The following is a 21,252-nucleotide window of genomic DNA, read 5'->3' as shown; positions in this document are numbered from 1 at the left end:
ATCTCTGACTGTTCTTTCTTTTAACCTTCAGAGCATGTTCAGGGAACGTTCCTGAAGGGAACTTGTTTACTGGGATATTACCCCTGTGCTCATGTTAGGATTTAGCAATATGGCTTTCATGAAAAAGGCCACAGTACTCATTGTAGCCAGGCAACCCCTATAATTTTTCTCCTGTTATACCGCTGCACCTCTTTATTCTACCACATACATACCCCGCTTACGTACCACAACCCCACTGCTGTAACTGAAATCATGAATGATTCCTGGATACCATTTAATGTAAGTGTTCCAGTGCTGTCTAATGCCCATGCTGGCTCCTCTTAGCCCTCTTCATGTCCTCTCCAGGACATATCACACAGCAGCTATAAAGTAGCACAACACAGATGTTAACAATTGAAGAAATGATGATAAGGGACAATAAATTTCTACAGAGTAATTCAAAGTACTCATAGGACTGCCTGCAATTATAGGACTGCTTCCAGTGCTTCAAGTACAAGTTTGACTACTACTTTCACATTCAGCAAATGTGAAGAGTGAAAACAGATTTCTGGGGACATACCAAGCAGCAGCCACCACACTTTTAGGTTTATTATTAATGGCTTATTTTTTGACACTTAAATTTGTGGCTACTTAATAATTGTGCTATACTGTGACTGCATTTGTTCCTTTTCTAATGTTTTATTTCATGGTATCTTATTATATATTTAATATTATTGTATTTTTTTTTAAATCATACTTATTTGTTTCTTTAATATCTCCTATTATGGTCTTTTATGTCTTTTAGTATAAAGGACTTTAAATATTTGGTGGTATAAAAAAGAATTTGCATCGACTTAGGGTTTTATTAGTGTTTAGTGATTATTACTATATAGTTACAAGTGCCTTCAGCATGGCCGGGGCCTTGAAGGCAGGACTTCCTGCACAAGCAGCCAGCTGCCTGCAGAATAATACGGCTCCTCTCCCTCTATCTATCCGTCCATCCATCAGTTGTATGTATCGTTAGCTCAGCAGCTAGCAGCTCAGCAGGCCCAGCGGCCGGCCGGTGCATCCACAGCTTCCAGCCATGGCGTTGGTTACTCTGCAGCGGTCCCCGACCCCGAGCGCCGCGTCCACCGCCAGCACAGCAACCACGACCGCGGGGGAGGTCAGTTTGGTCCTTGGTGAACAAAAATGATGCTCCTGTTTGGTGCGGTGATGGTGGAGAAAGGCCCGCTTATTGAAGCTAAATTAGCACCGTTAGTTAACACGTTATGCTAACTATGTTTTTTTTGCTAACGGTAGCATAGTCTGAGATTGCTGGCCACTATATAATATGACTGGTAGATTTCTCATTTTAAATGCAATTAAATAATTTACAAAATACATGCTCGTGCCTATTAAATGTGGTTTTAATGTTAAAGAGCTAACGTTAGCTGAGTTTGACAAGAGCCTTCTGAACGTTATAAGCTGTAGCTTAGCTGGTTATGATGGGACTGGCTGACATGGATAATAACGTGTTTTTCTTAAATAGGAATATAACTATATAACAAAGACTATCGCTTCCACACTCTTACAGCAACATTAAAATTAAATCTGAGGTGTTAATGTTTTAGAATGGTGGCATTGATTTAGCTATATTCTACTTTAGCAGGCAGTCAGTCAATTACACAGAATATTTCTATGTCAATTTCCTCTGTGCTGTCCTCTGGTACCTCCAGGCAGTATAGGGGGAGTATGAGATTTCCAGAATGGTAAACAGCCATCGTTAAAAAGACTCAACTTTAGGCTTTTCTTTACTTTTACTCTTTCGCAGTATAGTCTATATTGAACTTTTTCCGTTCACTTACAGCGAGGCGAAATTAAGTTGCCTCAAAACTGTAATCATTCAAAGAATGATGAATAATAACTTCCTTCGCTACTTTCAAGTACAAGTAATGTCCTCTCCTCACTGCCAGACGAGGGCGCAAACCACCAGCTATACACAGGAAAGCCTTATTCTGCGCTGAATGACCAAATCAAAGGAAACAGACATGACATATGAGTTTATTTCCAACCATCAGTGTTTCAGTTAGTGATGACGACTTTATTTTTCACAGCATGTTCAAAACTGTGCAACATGTTAAATGTTGCAAATAGATGCTCCTTATAAAGGAGTTAGTGTTGTTGCTTTAACTTGGTTTTTGTCTCTCAGTGTCTTGCTGGAGCTGTCGGTGTAGTTCAGCAACATGGTGAGGTGTGACAGATAAAGCTGGCAGGAAGCTGCTGCAGCTATGATGTCATCTGTTCATGAGGGGTGGGTGGGTGGGTGGGTGGGGTGGTGGAGTACTACTGTAGGAGAGGGAGGTAAACAGATTTAATAGATGCTGGCATGAGGCAGTTAATGCGTAAGATTATTTCACCTAATACACAATAATGGAAAGTTAGTCATGCAGTGTTACATGCTCCCCTAGCAGAATGATTTTCTGACAGCAAATGGTGCTCATTTTTCTGCATGCCATAGCATTTCTCTTTTTTTCCTGCTGAGTATACTTGACTTGCTGCAGCTGTACATCTGTGGCTGTAGCCGTTCCCTGACAGTGGCTAGTGTCAGTTTACTGTTCCTATATGACAGTGTGCAGGCTGGTCAGCTGAACTTGTCAAAATATTTACACAGCCTTGCTCATCATCAGCCCCCATTATAGCCCTACCATGTAATTGCTTGTCATGTTATATGTTGTCTGTGCTGTGCTTTCCTCTATGCAACCATATTCGTTTTAGTATGCTCATTTCTTATGTTGAGGAGCATTCAAGTCATGTCCGCTCCCTCTTTGTAGGGCTGGGCAATATATCGGTATTAAATTGATATTGTGATATAAGACTGGATATCGTCTTAGATTTTGGAAATCGTAATTGAAATCTTCTATTATTTTTACCTTTACACACTTAGTCATTATATCTACATTACTGAAGATTATTTATCTTAAATGTCATTGTAAAGATATGCACCAATAGCACCAGTTCTCAACCACCACCAAATCTAACCACTATATCGACATCAAGTTATTGGGACAAGAATATCCTGAGATCGGATTTTTCCATTTTTTCCCAGCCCTACCTTTTCGTCTTCCACCCTTCACTAGGTGAAGGTGGCTTGGATGCTATTAAATGCATATTTAATACACACCTGCCTTTGCAGTGACACTGGTATTTGCTCGCAGCACAGTATTTGACAGGAGTCAGAGAACAGAAGACAGGATATACTTTGATTGGGTGGTGCGTACTGCCAGATTTCGTTTTTTTTGCTTTCTTTGATGCTGGAGTCAAACTATTTTCTTCTGTGCCTCCAATCGCTGTATGAGAAAACATTATAAAGCCATTTTCTCTACGAAGAACTGTTCACTTCTCTGATGGTGGGGAATAAATGAACACACAAGATTTTATAGCTTTCTCAGATCATTTAGAGTGTTGGTATTTGCCATAAAAAAATATACCAACATTGAAAAATCAGACAAATTTTTTTACTTGAATGAACATTGTATGTATAGCATTTCACTTGTTGGTTATCTTGTCAATTTTATTTACCGCAGCGTACGATTGGTAAAAAAATAGACAAGGTGATAGATTTTTTGTTTAGGTGGCAAGCTTGAAATGTTTGTTAATATTACCAAAATGGCTTCAATCTGGTAATCTTTTCTCTTATCTGTATTGCAGGATTTTGGGAGTGAAGATGAACGGCGAATAAATCAGAGGTAAGTAAGTTCACTCTAAGTAAGGTTTGGCCCTTGTGTTGCGTGATACTTGGCAAAGCAGGTCAACTTTTATGTGCAGGTGTTGTTGACAGATTTGCTGCATCTGTCTTTGAGTCATGTGGTGAAATCTGGAGTGGCGGTGAGCAGACTAGCTGGCATCAACAAATAAAACACCTGTCTGTCCGTCGTGTTGGCAGAGTCATCCATTCCTAACAGCCATGTTATTCCTAGTCGTCTCACAAGTAGTATGTCAGCACGTGTCTGTATTTTTCATAAGCACTCATATTGATGAACTTGAATTGAGCTTAATCAGTTGAGTCACTCGGCTTTTCTACAGCTTTCTTTAATTTAGAGTGCTTGTACTGATTTGGATTGACAGACGGTTGATTATGATTTTGGCACTTGATTGTTTTAGTCATTTACTGAGTAAAAGCAACAAATATTTGCTGATTATAGCTTTGAAAATGAACATTTACAGTTTCTAAACTCTGTGTCCTTCAATCAAATACGTGTAATTCTTTGTCTCCCAACAAAAGATGAAATTCTGCACTGGGCCGTGGTGGTGTATTGAGACTGGTGACAGGAATTTTGGTGAAAAGAAATTAAAAAGCAGTACCAGAGTGTTAACAATAAACCATTTCAAACCGCAAGTTCTGGCAAGACAGATATTGTTTCACTGGTATTGTGAATCAAATAAGTCACAATATTTGTATACTCCTCTTCTTACCAGCTGTGTTTAAGTATGTAAATTACCATGACTGTCCTGTCAGTGCACGACAGCCTTTTGATGTTGCAATCAAAGTATTTCAATATTTATTTTTTTATATGTTGTCAATAGTGAGACAACATGAAGTATTCAATCAAATACACATGGTTTTAAGAAACCATGTGGCTCAAGAAACTTGTGTTTTGTGCATTTGATGATGGAAATGGTTGCAGCCCTTAGTATGTAAGGTTTTGTCAGCTTTCTGTCAAAAGCTGTAGCAGAGTCTTCGGGACAGTTTTAATGTTAGTCTCTGGGACAGTTTTAATGTTATTCTCTGGGACAGTTTTAATGTTAATCATTATATATATGTCTTTTCGTCACATATATAATATTGACTTGTCGAGAGGTGATGACAAAATAGGTCTTTTTGTGTCAGCCACATTGACATAATCTTCTGTTCTGATGTGACTGTGCGGTCTTGTTAATTTATTTTTAGACATATGTAATTTGTCACAAATATTTATAATATCACATTTTTCTGAAAACTTAAATTGAATAATCTGTGAACTGGAAGAATTTTTGAAGAAGCAGAACATTCATCACCCTAAGATAAGCAAATGCGTCATTCTAAGGGTTCACTTTTTCTTCAGTTATGCAACAGCCTTTGCAATGTCCCTAAGAAATGCATGTGTGTGAGAAAGATCTTTGCATGATGCGGGTCCTGTCTTGCCTCAAGATTGCTCGAGGGGCTGGGAAGCCATGTTATGCAATTAAATTGTCAGTAAATTCCTGTTTTATAATATTATGGCATATTAAGTTGTTCTTTATTTGACAGACTCATTTCTCTTAAGATCAGGGTGTACTAATCTAGTCCCCCCGATAGATAGCTACATCTGTTGATGAACAGCCATACGACTGCCAAGTGGGAATATTTGCCCCTGATGTTCCGACTGACCTTAATAACGATAACAAGCCCAAGGGGTTGATCCAGGCCAACGTAAACATCACGCAGGTGTCGGTGGCACTGAACCAAGGAATGATTTCATATTACCACCTTGTACACAGCAGAGTTGGGCGAGAAGCACAATTTGACAAAAATGTGTGTTTATGTGTGTGTGTTAATGGTTACATATTGGCTTCAGTGTTCTGGAATGAGGAGGAGGAATACAGCACGGAGGGTGACACGAAGGACCTGCAGATCATTATCTACACAGAAATGTTAAAACATTAAAACTCACCGCAACACTTTCTCAATCAAAAAGCACACTTGTCTAGACGTGTGGGGATTTAAATGCCATAATGTGTCACAATACTCACTCAGTATTTGAATGCAGAATATGTGTGGATATGCAGCAGAAGCACCATCTCTGGGTCTTTAGGTTAATGTTTCCTCAGTGACATGATGACATCATATATTTCCCCCTCAGGCCCTCCGTGTCGCCACTGACATCTGAGGTGGGTTTTCCTCCCTCTCTCTCTCAGTGGTGTAAGTGAGAGAATTGCAGCGTTATGCAACTGCTAGCCCCAAGAGAAGCTTTTTACCCTCAATGTGCTGGTGTGTGCAAAACACCAGCGCATCTTTCTCACATACCAATACGTGATTCAGAGCAGTGGCTTAAAGTACATCTGGTCGTGTTTAGTGCCATCCAGGTCCATCTGGCTACTGCTGCAGCAGCACCAAACTGTGCCTTAATGCTGTGACATGCCATCATTCCTATTTGCTGCTTCTAAAGCTTGACGTTTCTTTCTACATGGACCTGATACAGCTGTCCAAGTTTCCACCTAGAACATGACTGAAACCACCTCGGCTTGAAGTCTGCCAGTGACCAGGTGTTACAGACATTGTCCTATTCTCGGGAAGAATAGCAGAGCCATCTTGTTATCTGTGTCGCAGAGCTTTTGTTAACGTCTGTCAGCAAATCCTCCCAGATTAACAGAGTCATGCCACCTCATTGTGTATGTGTGTGTGGGGGGGGGGGGGGGGGGGGGGGGGGGGGGGGGGGGGGGGGGGGGGGGGGTTGAATGCTTAGTTAGAGAGGGAAAGTGAGAAAGAAATTCTATATGAACTTTCTACCCACAAACAGAGATTAAACTGACGGCTCAATTTCAACAATTAACTGTATGTCAGTGCTGCCATTGCATGATTATACTTCATTTCAGTTCTGTATTTTTCTTTCCCTCCGTGCATCTAAAAAAATTACTCACTGTTATTGCAGATGCATTAGTCCTACAAAGGTATTTCCTACTTCCCCTACTGTTATTCTCTTTAATAATCACACAAAACATTGTGGTTGTCTGTGGTGCATCTGAGGGACTGTGACTGGCAGCCAGCGCTGGCCACTTGAGGGAGAGAGACAAGATAATCCTTCCCTTATAAACCTGGGTATAATGAGATTTGGGAGTTTTGAGAGATTGCCAGTTCTCACTGCCCTTTCCACCAATGCTTGGCCCATGTGTTAAGCTCCCTGGAGGCACTAGCTTGGATTTTGTTGAACCTTAAGATGGCAATCACATGGAGACATCCCCTTAGAAAGTTTTAGCCAAAAGTTCTCCTCCTGTTTTTTATTGTCTTTTTCCAATTGAGCAAGTGGTCTTACTTGCCCCGGAAGACAAAGAGAGAAAACAGCACTCTCAGTGAGTTTTGGAGAGCTGGTTTTTGTTGGATAGCAACACAAGATGCTGGCTGGGACATGTTTTGCATTAGCAAAAGAGGAAACTTGTTGTTCACTTTGAACTGTGTCAGACAAATAATTTAAGAGTTCTTGCTAAAGGAATGGGAAATAAATTCATCCCTTGAATTCTACTGGATTCATTGTTCTCTATAACCTTCTGGCTTTTGCGCATTTGTTGAAAAGTGAAAGACTCTGTCTCTTTGGGAAAGTTTACAAGTGCTTATCATGAATGAAGGAGTGAAATTTACTACTGCTCTTTTTTTCTTACGGTGGTGAATGCGTAATCAGACTCTAAAAGAGCCACAGAGGCAAAACAGACTGAAGGCAGAGTTGTGGAGACTGCAGTACGTCCCTCCAGGCAGGAGTCTGACCCACACTCAAACACGCAGACACACTCCGATGACAGAGGAGGAGGAAACGGGGAGTGGCATCTGTACAGACGCAGCTTCTTCACTGAGCAGCACAGATGAGTGCAGCCTGTCAGTCAGTCTGTCACTCAAGTGTGATGGGCAGAGACCTGAAACCGTCATTCTTCTTCTTTTTGCACTTTGCTCCTTCACTTTGTCTGGAGGTAGATGAAGAGGAGATAGCTCCCGGCAGAGAGTCCTGGGTTTTGAACTAGTCAAAAGGATGCATCTGGTTGTAGAACCTATTCAGGAGGCTGTGCTGAAGATGCTACCTTATTTTGTGGAGAATGCTGTTTTGACCCAGAGTGAGATAAACCGCATGTAAGTTACATTTATCTTCTGGAGTTTGAACTTGTGGCTACAAGGTGAGATTTGAGTTTAAAGACTAAAATAAGGATTCGGACTTCCTGCTCAGCTGTTAGGATTTTGAACAGATTAGAAACAATATTACTATAATTTATATATATACGTATATATAAATAATATAATTTAATTTAGTAGTTTAGTGTAAGAGTTTGGATGTTGAATGGGACATTTAGCAACAGATACTATCATGTCGTTTCAGGCCAGCAGACTAAATCAATCATTGGACATGGCCAGCTGACTTGTGTGGTAGTGGACGTCAGTCAAAAGAAGTTTGCAGTGGTAGCTGAAACTCAGGGGTGCACAAATCACTGCATTACTGATACTTCTACGACTGTTCGTCCATATAACTGTCCACCTTTGTATTCCTGTCTGTAAAGAAGGACTTTGTACTGTAGGTTGTACTTGTGTGGAATCATTGAGGCTATCTGGCAAGCTTTTCTGTCATAGTATTTGTTTGCTTTGTACCAGATGTATTTTTAGCCCTAGAAGCTGATAGTGGGGCAGGAGACGGTGGAGCGGCGGCTGTTTAATTAGGACGTCTGAGTACAGCCGGTAAAGCAGTGGGAAACCTCTTGATCTACACCTAAAGACCAGTTTTAGAGTGAAACTTTTTAGTGGGAGGTTATCAGGTATCACAGGCCAACCCGAGGACCTAAAGTTTTGTCATTACTAGTTGAAATATGAAAAACGAGGAGCAGGGATTTGTACACAGCACTGAGCAGTAATGGGGCTGGAGCCCTCTTATTGCTCTTGCCACTTTTGCCTCATATTATCCATCTTTCCCTGACAGTGGACCCTTCTGACAGCCACATAAATCTCAAACAGAGAACAGAGACTGAAACAGAACTCCACCACAGGGAGACAAAAGCTCTTGTTAAGAAGTGTCCGCCCCCGAGCTTTGTCACTTTTTTCTGTGGTGCTGGAGGCAAAGGGAATTTATTGTGAGGTGCACAAAACGAAGTCCATTGTTCCCACAAAATCGTCTGTTTGGCCCCGGCCTGCTCTTATGCTTGGGGGTTTTGAAAGTCTGATCAGAGAGAGCCGAGCGAGGGATCAGTTTCAGAACTGGGTATAAAGACGTGCTTTGGTGAAAATGTAAGGAGTTTACTTGATGCCTGTTTTTAACCAAAGGCATTTGGTGAATGGTTTATGTGTGTTTGGAGGTGTAGGGGATCTATCCATACAAAAAGTTTAAATTTATTTCAAGGATATACAGTTCACCAATGTAGTAGGTTATGCTGTTTAAGTCAATACCAATATCCCAAAATGTCCTACTTAAAAATTGTACTACAGTACTAATTTTAGTAATACAGTAGTACAAACCATGTGCAAAACCTGTTAGGCTTTTATATCTATATCAGTATTGTTCTTTAAAGCTGACATTAGCTAGTCACACTGACACTACCAATACATTGAATTTATAATGTGTGAATTTATTGAGAGGTCTATTTATCTTTATCTTGTTTGGAGTTTGTTTTGTTCCTTTCACTCTTCAGTCCTGTACTTGCCTAATGATGTCTCTGTTTGCCAGGCTGCACACACTGAATACATGTGCATGTGCTCCACCCTACTGCCAGGTAGATTTATTATTGTGCTAATGTTGTTTTTCAGTGAAATGGAATGATTGAATCAAGCCCAGAGGAAACACCTCACTTTTTTATTGCAGTTCCCTAATTATATCATCTGTTGACAGCTCCAAAGCCTAACCTGAAAAACCTGAGGTTTTACCGGTTAGGTGTGAACCGGTAATTGCAGCTTTACTGCAATTGTGAAAGTGAATTATCACAAAACAACTGAAGTTGGGTCAATTATTTAGGTCTATGTTGCTTTACACTTAGCCAGCAGAGACCTGACAAGTCAAATCTGAGTGCAGCCCCTGCAGCAGAAGAAAGACAGATACGCATTTAGGATCAAAGCTTGATTCATGGCTGCTGCAGTCCTAAGGTCTGTCTCTGGTAACGTGGCAGCTGGGCTTTTCCACTCAGCTGTTAAGGTAATTCCCTGACAGCAGCCAGCCATGATTTATGCTCATCTCACTGGCTGTGTCTACTGAACTAAATGGTATTGTTAAAACTGAATTTGTCTTGTGTCCCATTTCTCAGCCTCGCTGTCCAATGAACAAGCTGAACGATTGTGCTGAGCTGTTGCTCTGCGCCGTGATGTCTGATGGGAAGTGTGTTTGTTTCAATGCTTGTAACTCCTCTCTCTCATTTGTTCTGCAGCCTGAGTGAGAGCTTCTTCATGGTGAAGGGTGCTGCTCTCTTTCTGCAGCAGGGGAGCAGTCAACAGAGCCAGAAAGCACATCCTCACCACAAACATGCAGGTGACAAAAACAAAAAGCACACCCTGTTATCCACATCGCTTACCCTTACTGTAGTTTTGAGCTCATCAATCTCCTCCGGAGACTTCTCGTCCGGGTTACGTAGTGCGTTTGTGGGACGAGTTCAAGTGCTGCACTCCCTAACACTACAGCAGATGTTTGTAGCTGAAGTAAGAAGTATGGAGGCTGCTTTGTTGATAGGTATGTTCCAGGCATATAGCTTAGGCAGATTAGTGTTTAAATCTGGCACATTGTGGCACTGTGACAATTAGAGGAGGTCCTTTTTGTTTAAATTACATTGGGTGCGCAACTTAAAGTACTTATATAAAACATTAATAGATCTGTACTGCCTTTTATTTATTGATTGAAGGCTTAAGTTGATGAACTGTCTTTTAACAAAGGCTGTAACTTATGAAAGACACAGGTATTGCTTTAAAGACATAAGGCTGATCTGACAGTCTGGCATAATGGGAAATCGCCACCAACATTCAACAGATTAAATGCTGCCAAGTCATTTGGCATGTCATGGCTGTTGTTGGAAGCGTTATCAATTTACCAGCCGCTTTGTCAGGTAACCCACTTTTTAGCTGGTTCTCAAAAACACTTGGCTGGGGGAGATAGTTGTAACGTGCCAGCAACTGTGGCTGTCGGAAAGGAAAAAAAGGATAGTGTAAGATGACTTTTGCAAAGTGCTTGATAAAGGTAGTCTTGCTCTGTGAACTGGTATTCTACTACCAACATGATTCAGATATATTCTGGTCCCATTAGCCAGTTTTGTGAAAATGAACATTATACTATGGACCGTTTTAGCACCAAAACATATCTGTGAAACCACACTTCTCTGACCAGAGCTGGGACATTTATGACATTTTATGTTATCAAAGCAAACATCTGGATGTATCTGTGTCTTCGTTTACATGCAAGCGAGCTGTTTCACTGTCATGGAATCAGTAAATGCACACTAATGCAGACTAAGCTGTTATAGGGAAGACGTAGATGTAGCGGAGCTCTAAGCTCTAAGTCAAGGCTATCAGGTGAACTGGTTTGAACCTCTTACATAAACATGGACACAATACATAATTGTCTGCAGATATATTTAGGTTTTCTGTGTATTGCTCTTCAACATGCAGCTGTTATTATTCAGAACAGATCTCTTTAAGGCTACAAACTCAGATCTTTTACCAGTTGATCCACTTGGATCCATCAAAACCATCAACAATACACTTTGGTTTTTTTCCAGATTTTTTTGATAGTAGCTATAGATAATTGAACGGGCAGGAAATGATTCATATAGATTTGACTCTTTACATGTTGTCCTTATTGACAGTACCACAGTAGTGTAGTTGTTTTATGAGTGGCAACACCTTGACAATTATGATGCAAAATCTTTCACTGTTTTGTATATTTAATCTTAAGGAACACATTTTCTACATTATAGGTTTTTACATGCATGCACCTCTTTTAATCAGTTTGCCAAACCGCTCAGTCTTATTGTCAAGGTAATCTGCTTTGAACATAAAGTTATTCATAATTTAGTTTTATCTAAACCATAACCCTCATCCTCAGGCTATACATTTTGGCATTCTGAAAAAATGTTTAGTGTTACTAGTACATATTTTAAAACACTACATAAGCAACATTACCCATTACCTGTGCAGCAGCATTTCCATCTCAATATACTTTAAATTATAATCTGGATTTCTGCCCATGTGTCTACAACATCATTAAATGGTTTCTTGGAACGTTTGATTTCTCTTTTATCATTGTAATTAAAATAATCGCTTCTCCTTCAAGAATAATTTTAGGCGGTAAATTTAGGAGTGGTTGATGGCCATTTAAATTTAGAAGGATTTATATGTTAGACTCTGTTAAGTTAGTCTGAAATAAAATGTATATCCTTTTCCAAACCTTTATCCAGAAAACAGAAACAGATTTCTTTTGCTGAGACAATGATCCGGATGTGAGACAACGTGATGAATGACATGTTGTAGAGAAGAAGTGTCACTTTAACCATGTTTGAACTGTGATTTTACTAAAGAGACGTGCGCTACACTGATATCATATACAAAGACTACACAACCAAGTTGTTATGCCAGTAGCTGTTATTAAAACCCGACAGGATGACATGATTTATGTACCCGTTTTGACATATTTCAAAATAGTCGGCTCTCCATCAGCTGCAACTTTGCATTGCTGTGGATCCACTTCCACACCCTGTTTCATTGTTCAGCTTGACTGACTTGCACAGGGAACACTGAGGGACGTAAAATGTACATGAATTGTGGGTAATAAATTTGCTCGTGCTTTGTTTGGAATTCAATTCAGTCAATTCATTTCTTATCAATGAACGCAAAGTCAGCTGATATAAAATCATTTGACATGTTATTGTCTCTAGAGGGACGGCTTTACTGTAAAACACTAGGGAGCAGTGTAACACGTCACTTCACTAGACCATGCATTATGTGTTCATTAATACCAGTGTTGTCAAAGTGAAACAGGCTTTATCATCTTTGGTAATGCATGACAAGGCAGATTTATAATCAATAACATTAAACATCCTGTGCCCGTTTTTTGTTGTGATCTTCTTCAACAGGTGACTTACCTCAACACTTGCAGGTGATGATAAACATTCTTCGCTCGGAGGACAGAATCAAACTGGTGAGAGACAACACAAGTATATGTACATCAAAACACGCACACACACAAACACACACGTACATACAGGCAAGTGACTAACAACTTGGCACAGCGAACTCTTCAGAATGCATTTTATTATGCACTTATGACGCATATTTGTTCACTGTAATTATTAGCTCATGAGAGCAGGTTTGAACACACTCAGGAGAGCCTTACCAAATGTTTCCATAATGTGTGTATTAGTTAGTGTTATATCATTTTATGTTTACTAGCTCTGTGTTCTCTTACATCCTGGGAACTCCGTTTTCCTATTACATCAAATTTATATTCCCGTTTTCTTTGGACATGCAGGGTCAGTGCATTGAACCCTTTTGTGTTGCGTACAATCAGAGTTTTAAACTCTTTTGTTAACAGGGCATGAAAAGCACAAACCTGCCACGCTAGATTTAGTCATGGGTCAACCCACATGTTTAAAGTTTGATAGTCTGACATTGTCTTGTATTTAATGGACTTAAAATAAAACAATGTAAAGCAAAAGATAGTACAATTCAGACAAACTGTTCCTTAAATTCCACAGTAGTTGAAGGTATTTAGCTCGGCTGCTCCTAGGTACTACTACAAAAGCAGGAAGCAGGATTTCTACTCTTAGTCAAAACATTGCTGGCTTTGAATTTGAAGAAAATTGTCTGTGCCCTGTCCAGGCGGTGCGGCTGGAGAGTGCATGGTCAGATCGTGTGCGGTACATGGTGGTGGTGTACACCAGTGGACGCCAAGACACAGAGGAGAATATCCTACTGGGAATCGACTTTACCAGCAAAGACTGGTAAGAGTTAACCCTTTTTGTGTGTGGGCTTTTATGATCACTGTTTGCCAGACAGACAGCCATCTGTTAAAAGCTACCAGAGCTACATTTATAAATTGGTATTTTCATTTGCTTTGAGAAAATATTTGCTTGTGTCCAGTAAGTCATACGTGATTTATTATCAGAAGGGCTGCTGAAGGCTGTATACTGAACCTAAAAACAATAAACATTTAAAACTTGATCCTGTCATTTCTTGTTTGCATGACAATTGTTTAGATGTACAAATCTTTATTGAGTAATCCTAGAATATAGCAATTGCATCAACATAGGTTTCTAATGAAGGAAATCACATTTATGTTATCGACATCACACATGCTTCACTTCAAAGAATAGTCTATTTGCCTGGTATTTATTTCTCTCTCTCCTCTGTCAGCAAAAGCTGTTCAATCGGCATGACGCTACCTCTGTGGAGTGACACAAAGATCCATCTGGATGGAGACGGGTGAGTTTTCTCTGTCACTGGGTGACCCCTGCTGTACGGCTGCAGCATTTAACCCAGTGATATTTCCTTTTTTACCCAACACTGCTGCCACACCTGACATTTGGGATGATACACAGGTAGCAACACTGTGCTCAGGGGAATGATCGTCTGTTTTCTTTGCTCCCCAGGGGCTTCACTGTGAACACAGCAAGTCGGACTCATGTCTTCAAACCTGTGTCGGTGCAGGCTATGTGGTGAGTAACAAACTACCTCTAGAGCCACAGTGGCTGTCTAAAGAAATTCTGCTTCATGACCCACAACAAATCTCCTGACAAACACGTGTCACTACACTGCTGATTCATTCTGCCACCTGCTGACATAAAGATGCATGTGCAGAGAATTGTACAGAGCCTTTAACCGATTGTTAACACTGTTGGCAATATGATAGGTTTTACCAAAGTACCTCACAAAATCAGACTACAACTATAATGTTTTATTTTTTACAAACAAATACAATCTAGGTCAGCCCTGCAAGTGCTGCACAAGGCATGCGAGGTGTCACGCAGGCATAACTACTTCCCTGGAGGCATGGCTCTCACCTGGATGGGCTACTATGAGAGCTGCATTGCTTCAGAGCAGAGCTGTATCAACGAGTGGAACACCATGAAGGACTTGGAGACCACACGGATGGACTCACCCACCATGTTTGTCGACAAGTCCGTAAACACAAACTTAGATCGGATTTTTTATGTAAAGACTGAAATACATCACACCTGTACCTGTTGTTGATATAGCTTGACATTTCAATAACAAGTGGACTTGATCTACTGGAGTGCTGAGATTTTAATGAGACTTAATCTTTGGTAGGCCTTCAGAGAGAGAGAGGACAGGGTGCCTTATTAAAGCCAAACTCAGAAGCATCATGACGTGCCGGGACCTCGAGAACGTCACCAGCAAACAAGTAAATATACAGAAGTAGTAGTGGTAGTGGCAGTAGTGGCAGTAGTGGCAGTAGTGGCAGTAGTAGTGCATACACACACACACTGAAATCAACTGCTGCTTTGAATTTATTTCTTGTGGTTTGATTTTAGTGGTTGCATTCACATTTCACTTTTTAAAGATGGCAACAACTCAGTTTACGTACTCGTTTTCAAACTTTAGAGTTGAATTTTATGAAATTTACTCTGTGGGTGTACCCTAGACTTTATAATAGTTTCTAATTACATTAATCTGATTCACACTATTTTATATAAAAAATTATTATATGTACTGTAGATAATATACTATTACCTGTCAATGTTGTTTGATACTACCCACCCAAACTCTGGCACTGTTGTGTTTCAGTCTCCCTTAATATTTCATCTTTTGACAGTTACATAACATTTGTATAGTTTTCAGGGAATTCCTTTTAAAGTTAACAACTTCATGCATAAACCATCATATACTTTATAATTCCCTTGTCAGATCCGTACAGAGTTGGAACAACACATGAACTGTAACCTGAAGGAGTACAAAGAGTTCATCGACAATGAGATGCTGCTGATCCTGGGCCAGATGGACAAACCCACACTCATCTTTGATCACGTCTACCTGGTGGGAAAACTGATACCGTCTCTTACATTTACCAACATATTGGTTCTTTCCTGTGAATAACTGAGAAAGAAAAAAAGATTCCATTCCCTTTCCATCCCAAAGGAAGACTGCTTCCATGTGAAATTATTGTTTATGGAGAAATAAACAAAGATTTGAAAATATACTCAATCTAAACAATACTTCCTTTTATGTTTTGTAGGGATCTGAATGGAATGCATCTAATTTGGAGGAGCTGCAAGAGTCAGGGTGATTTATATATGTTATGAAGGAGCTAAGATAATCTCACAAAAAAATATTTTCTTGGTGATTTGAGCAAGAAAGAATGTTGTTGATGACTTAACCCTATCTTTCCTCCCCAGGGTGGGCTACATCCTCAACGTTACCAGGGAGATAGACAACTTCTTTCCAGGCACATTTTGTTATCACAACATACGCGTCTATGATGAAGACGCAACTGACCTGCTGGCTCACTGGAACGAGACGTACAACTTCATTGTTAAAGCAAAGTGAGTCCTGAGTGGAACAAAAAACATCTTGCTCATGTATGTATCAGTTTATAAAGACCTCTAAAGTCTTTTGTAATATCCTGTAACTTTACATATTCAAATATATTATCAAGCTAATATCTTGTGGGCATGTTTTAACTTTTTTTATTGATAAAAAACTTAACTTAGGGTCTACTTACAAACTTTGTTTGTTAGAGCTGTCAATATGAGGCCCCCCAGTCCCAATGTATTGTAATCGTCACCATGTGGCCGAAGCTCCTTACTTAGGTACTTGATAACAACTGAGTTATTAAAAGCTAAATCCACTGAAGACGAGCATGACATGTGATTGGAATCTCAAGAAAAAAGCTGTTTAGTGGATGTGTGGAGTGAAGATTTGTTTTGTCAAACTTCGTTTTATGATTATTTTAAAAAATCTCACTCCATAGAAAGAACGGCTCTAAGTGTCTAGTTCACTGCAAGATGGGTGTGAGTCGGTCGGCCTCCACCGTCATCGCTTACGCCATGAAAGAGTTTGGCTGGTCCCTAGAGAAGGCTTACAACTTTGTCAAGCAAAAGAGGAGCATCACACGACCCAACGCTGGCTTCATGAGGCAGCTGGCCGAGTACGAGGGCATCTTGGATGCTAGGTACAGCCCCTATTGTGTGCGTGTGTGCGCGTGTGCAGTCTTCTCTCAGTGGACCTGTTTTTTTTACTTTTGTATTTTGTATTTGTATATATATTCAGTAAACAGCGTCACAACAAGCTCTGGCATCCAGACGCAGACTGTGAGATGGCAGAGGGGCAGCAGGGGATGTCTCAGTGTTGTGGAGTGGAGGAGGGAGGCCACCTGACTCCAGAGCCGGGGATGTCTCCCTGCTGCGAGGAGGCGCTGTCTGATAAGGGGGCTGCATTTCCCGCCCTACGCAGGACTGTTGCACTAGAGATTGACCCTGCCTACAACAACTACTATTTCCGCCGGCTCTCGGACTCAGCGCTGGACAGCGAACCATCAACACCTGTGCGCGGCCCTCCCCTTGTCGGGATGGAAAAAGTCTATATAGAAATCGAGGATGTGGAGCGGGACGCTCTGCTAGATGATGAGGCCTTTGATGGGCGTGAAGGCCCGCCACTCCCCAGCTTTGGGCCTACAGCAGAGGGAACTGCTGCCCAGACATGCTCTCAGCGCCCTGAGCCCCTGGAGGAGCTGCGTCTGAGGCTGGAGTTCAGCACAGTCGAGGAAGAGGATGAGGAGGAGGTGCGAAAGGAGGAGGCAGAGATGGAGGTGCTCATGCAACCAGATGATGGTGGAGGTGGGGATAGTGGCGGTAGGGAGGAAACGCAAGATGTGGAGGTAGAAGGGGATACAGAGGGTAATGGGATGGACCTGGCAACCCTGAATGAAAACTCCAACAATAACAACCATTTGAGCACTCCACGTGTCCTCAATGTAAGTTTGAGTTGTATGATTAAACTATATTTTAGAATTTAATAATGAATGCTTGAAAAAATTACCAAAACCCTCCAACATTTTTTCTTTCCTGTCTTTATTTAGGAAAAAGCTTCCTCCCTCCCCCCTCAAGCTTCTGCATTGTCCTGGAGGGATTCTAAGTCCAAGATGAAAGAAGACTATCCACCCCTGGTTTCTAAGCTTTGCCTTAAGCCCAGTTCTCCTGAACTCCCAAGTGCTTCATTCCCACCATCCAATACCTCTTCTGAAGGCCTCACATCTTCAGTGGGACTGCTGCGCCCCTGTGGCCCTCTGTGTGACTGTGCCAACTGTGCTGCCTCCCCACCCACAGCTCTACTCAACAGAGAGAGGCAGCCAGGAAACTCACTGTACTTACTGGAGCCGAAGGACGATGGCGACTTATTGAAAGTAAAGAATGAGAGTCCGAAAAGTAAATCTGAAGCTGCCTCAGAGGCTCTCCCTGAGCTGATGAAAATGGATTCGGAGGAAGAGAACCTTGCCATGGCTTGCTACATTGGCCAACAACAGGAGACCCTTTTGCAGCTGCAGAGGTCCGGGCTAGTCCGCCGACGTGCAGAGAGACTAGAGAGACTTTCAGGTTTATCCCAGGAGAGCCTACCTTTGCACACATGCCAAAGGTCCAAAAACAGCCCTTTTCACACTAAGGAGGAGGAGGAGTTGTCTGGCTTCCCTAAATCTTCTACACCATGCCAAGTGCGGTTAGAGCCACTGGGGGTGCCACTGAGCAATGAAGCCTTGTTGGGGGTTGTGGGGTCTGGGTTGCTCACACCCACCTCCTCGCCTCATGGCTCCACCCTGACACGCAGCTCCAGCAGTGACAGTCTACGCAGCGTGAGGGGAAAACCTGGCCTCGTGCGTCAGAGGGCACAGGAGATCGAGACCCGCATGCGTCTGGCAGGCCTAACAGTATCCTCGAGGCTGAAGCGGTCCAACTCGCTGGCCAAGTTGGGCAGCCTCAACTTTTCCTCAGAGGACCTGTGTTCAGCCTGCTCCTCAGATGCAGGAACACTACTGCTCCTCTCGCTATCCCCAGAGCCAGACCCCGGCCTGGAGTGGGACTCCCCCACCACTTCTGCTCTGCCTCGGCCCTGCAAGGACCCGCACACTCCAGAGCGAGCACTACCAGATGAGCCCAGAAGCTGACATATCAAGTGGAGGTTACATACACTCCACTATCCCCTCATCTAGGGCTGGAGAGTTGAGTCAAAGGAAACTAATGAAAACAAAAACACAATGCCAACTATTGTTGTAAGGAGTGTTACACTCTCCTTTGCCACATTGTTTCTCAATCTGCTGTTCACAGTGATGAAAGTCATATTGCTGTATCTGACATGTGTGTAAAGCCATCAGTGCACCTCTAACTTGGTTTGACTCATGGACAAACAAGTGCCTTACGTACGAGACCAGAGGCACAGAGCTGTGTGTTGGACTGCTGGATGAGACAGTACAAGGCGCTCTATAACCTTTAACTTCACAGCTCTTAGTAACTGATATGTACCAAATGATGGTATCCATTGGCACTTAAATTATTTTTACCTGTCTGGTACAAAGTGGTAGCCTACATTGATAAACTTCCCTCAATGGAGCAAAGTGTTAATAAATGTAGAGTTGTTTACCGCACAGTTTATGTTTTAGATGCTCGAGGGTTGTAAATGGTTACCTCATGTTGCATTCATGGAGTTCTTTCTCAGACAAACACCGGGCTAGAGTTTTAATCAGTTCATTTGCTGATGTCGAATTAAAGTGAGGAAATCCGTTTTGAGGTATATGTTAATGCATTAATGCGTGACTAAATGCGAGTCTGTGAGTGAGTGAATGGGATTAAAGTGAAGAGAGAAGGTTATATTTTAGTTTTGCAAGAGGCATGCTCACTGTTTTCAACAAACAGAACAGAAACATTTCTGAGTTTGTTGTTCCTTTGCACTGTTTTTTTTAATTGAGTAAATTACTGGTACACAAGCAAGCTATCTTCCAAAATAACATCAGAGTAATGTTATTGACCTCATCATTCCCTACAATGTTCTTGGGAGAGCAGAGTGAGGAGTCACGCTGCACAGCTTGACGTCCTAATACAAACGCCTAGTGTGGCATGAATTGAGGATTTATGGCAGCCAAATCACATGAGAGACTCAAATAATCTAAACATTTTTGACAAGATAGTAACACAAAACATGACACATGTTAAATCCAAAACCTTACCTTAAATCAGCTCATCCTTAAGGGTTGCCAACATTTTCAACTCATTTGTTCTTTTTGAAATGTGAGAGACCAAAGTTTTGTGGCTGTCTCACAATTTGGAAACACCATTGAAGCTGTACAAAATATGTGAACCATAATTGTCAATCAGCCATGTTCATATTTAAATGCTGTCACATCTTTTTGCACCTTTTGGAAGAACATAAAGCGACTCAGTGAAGTCATCGGGCTCATAGCTGTTAAGCTTTTTATGCTTAAATCATCATTGAGTTTGTAAGCTTTTGTCACACTGACTCGATCACGATAGGTTACACAGTTTTGTAACCATTTTCTTTTTATATTTATGTATGCAGTAACTTTTGTACTGTACATTGCTGTAGTTTAAATGCATATTGCACTTTTTATGTTGGTCAAAATAATGTACTGTATGTGGTAATTATGGAAATAAACATTTCTTTTTCATAATATACCATGGATCTGGATCTGTTTTTTTTCATTCTTGTGAACGCGATTCATTCAAAATTAATAGAATTGTTTTTTTGAAATGTTTGAAAGACAAACAAAACAAGTCAGATTATATATTGCATCACCCTGAATGTTATGGATGCTGTATTTAAGACCTTCCTGAGTGGAAAGCATAACTAAATATCTGTGCAGCAACTCAACTTTAATGGTGTGTGTGTGTGTGTCCTGACATTACATCATCGTGCCCCCATCTGCACACTTTGGCAGGAGAGTCATTTTCTGACAGCCAGGTTATATAAAATTTGGCTTCTCGTCACTGTTTGCATGACATCAGTAAATTACTTAAGTTACACGCTCTTGTCCCTCCTGTCCTATATGGCTGTGCGTGTCTATATAATGAATGGTAGGCCCTGTGTACAGTTTAGAATGGGGTGCGGTGTTGAGGTGGGAAAGAAGTTATTTTGTGTATGAATGGACACTTCTATAAAGCACTTCAGCTTCTGTTTTTTGTGTGTGTATGTACTGTACAAGAAACCTGAGACTGGTATGTCCAGTAATGCAAAATGGAAAATGAATGTGTCTGGCTACTGTAAACTTGTACTTAACACTTAAATGACAGAGGGACTAAATAAGGTGCCAAGAAGCATTTGGAGTCTGTTTTGAATTAGTAATGATCTTAAATTAGAGACAGATTGCTTTTTGTCTAGACGGATTTGAGAGAAACCTGTAACACTTCTCAAACACAAGATCATAAGGCCTGCAGGCTCCCGTCCACAGTCTCTGGGTGTGGGCCGGCCCTTCTTCCCCTTTTTCTGCTGGTAAATTCTTGGCTGACGTACCTCCACTTTTGTTTTATTATCTGAGGACGTATCCTGTTGTGGATGTTACCATAGAGACCAAGAGAAACAAAGGAATAAGGTCT

The 21,252-nt window shown here is 41.2% G+C and overlaps 1 protein-coding gene across 2 annotated transcripts; it reads left to right on the top strand.

Moving 5' to 3' along the window:
* The first annotated feature begins 911 nt into the window (after window positions 1–911).
* On the top strand, window positions 912–19,322 carry ssh1a (slingshot protein phosphatase 1a). 2 transcript variants are annotated; one of them, XM_034871959.1, is made up of 15 exons: window positions 912–1,144; window positions 3,670–3,707; window positions 10,081–10,181; window positions 12,772–12,836; window positions 13,517–13,638; window positions 14,051–14,119; window positions 14,287–14,352; window positions 14,620–14,814; window positions 14,966–15,059; window positions 15,563–15,691; window positions 15,891–15,937; window positions 16,051–16,197; window positions 16,626–16,826; window positions 16,925–17,627; window positions 17,733–19,322. In XM_034871959.1, the coding sequence occupies exons 1-15, from the start codon at window positions 1,064–1,066 to the stop codon at window positions 18,810–18,812; spliced, it is 3,138 nt and encodes a 1,045-aa protein (XP_034727850.1). In that variant the 5' UTR covers window positions 912–1,063; the 3' UTR covers window positions 18,813–19,322. The 2 variants fall into 2 exon arrangements, with proteins under 2 accessions (XP_034727850.1, XP_034727851.1); XM_034871960.1 differs by lacking the exons at window positions 912–1,144; window positions 3,670–3,707 and adding an exon at window positions 6,815–7,813.
* The last annotated feature ends 1,930 nt before the right edge of the window (window positions 19,323–21,252 follow it).

Source organism: Etheostoma cragini, chromosome 5 (assembly GCF_013103735.1).
Source record: "Etheostoma cragini isolate CJK2018 chromosome 5, CSU_Ecrag_1.0, whole genome shotgun sequence".
NCBI classification, from domain to species: Eukaryota; Metazoa; Chordata; class Actinopteri; order Perciformes; family Percidae; genus Etheostoma; species Etheostoma cragini.
This window is presented reverse-complemented; position numbering and strand designations above follow the sequence as displayed.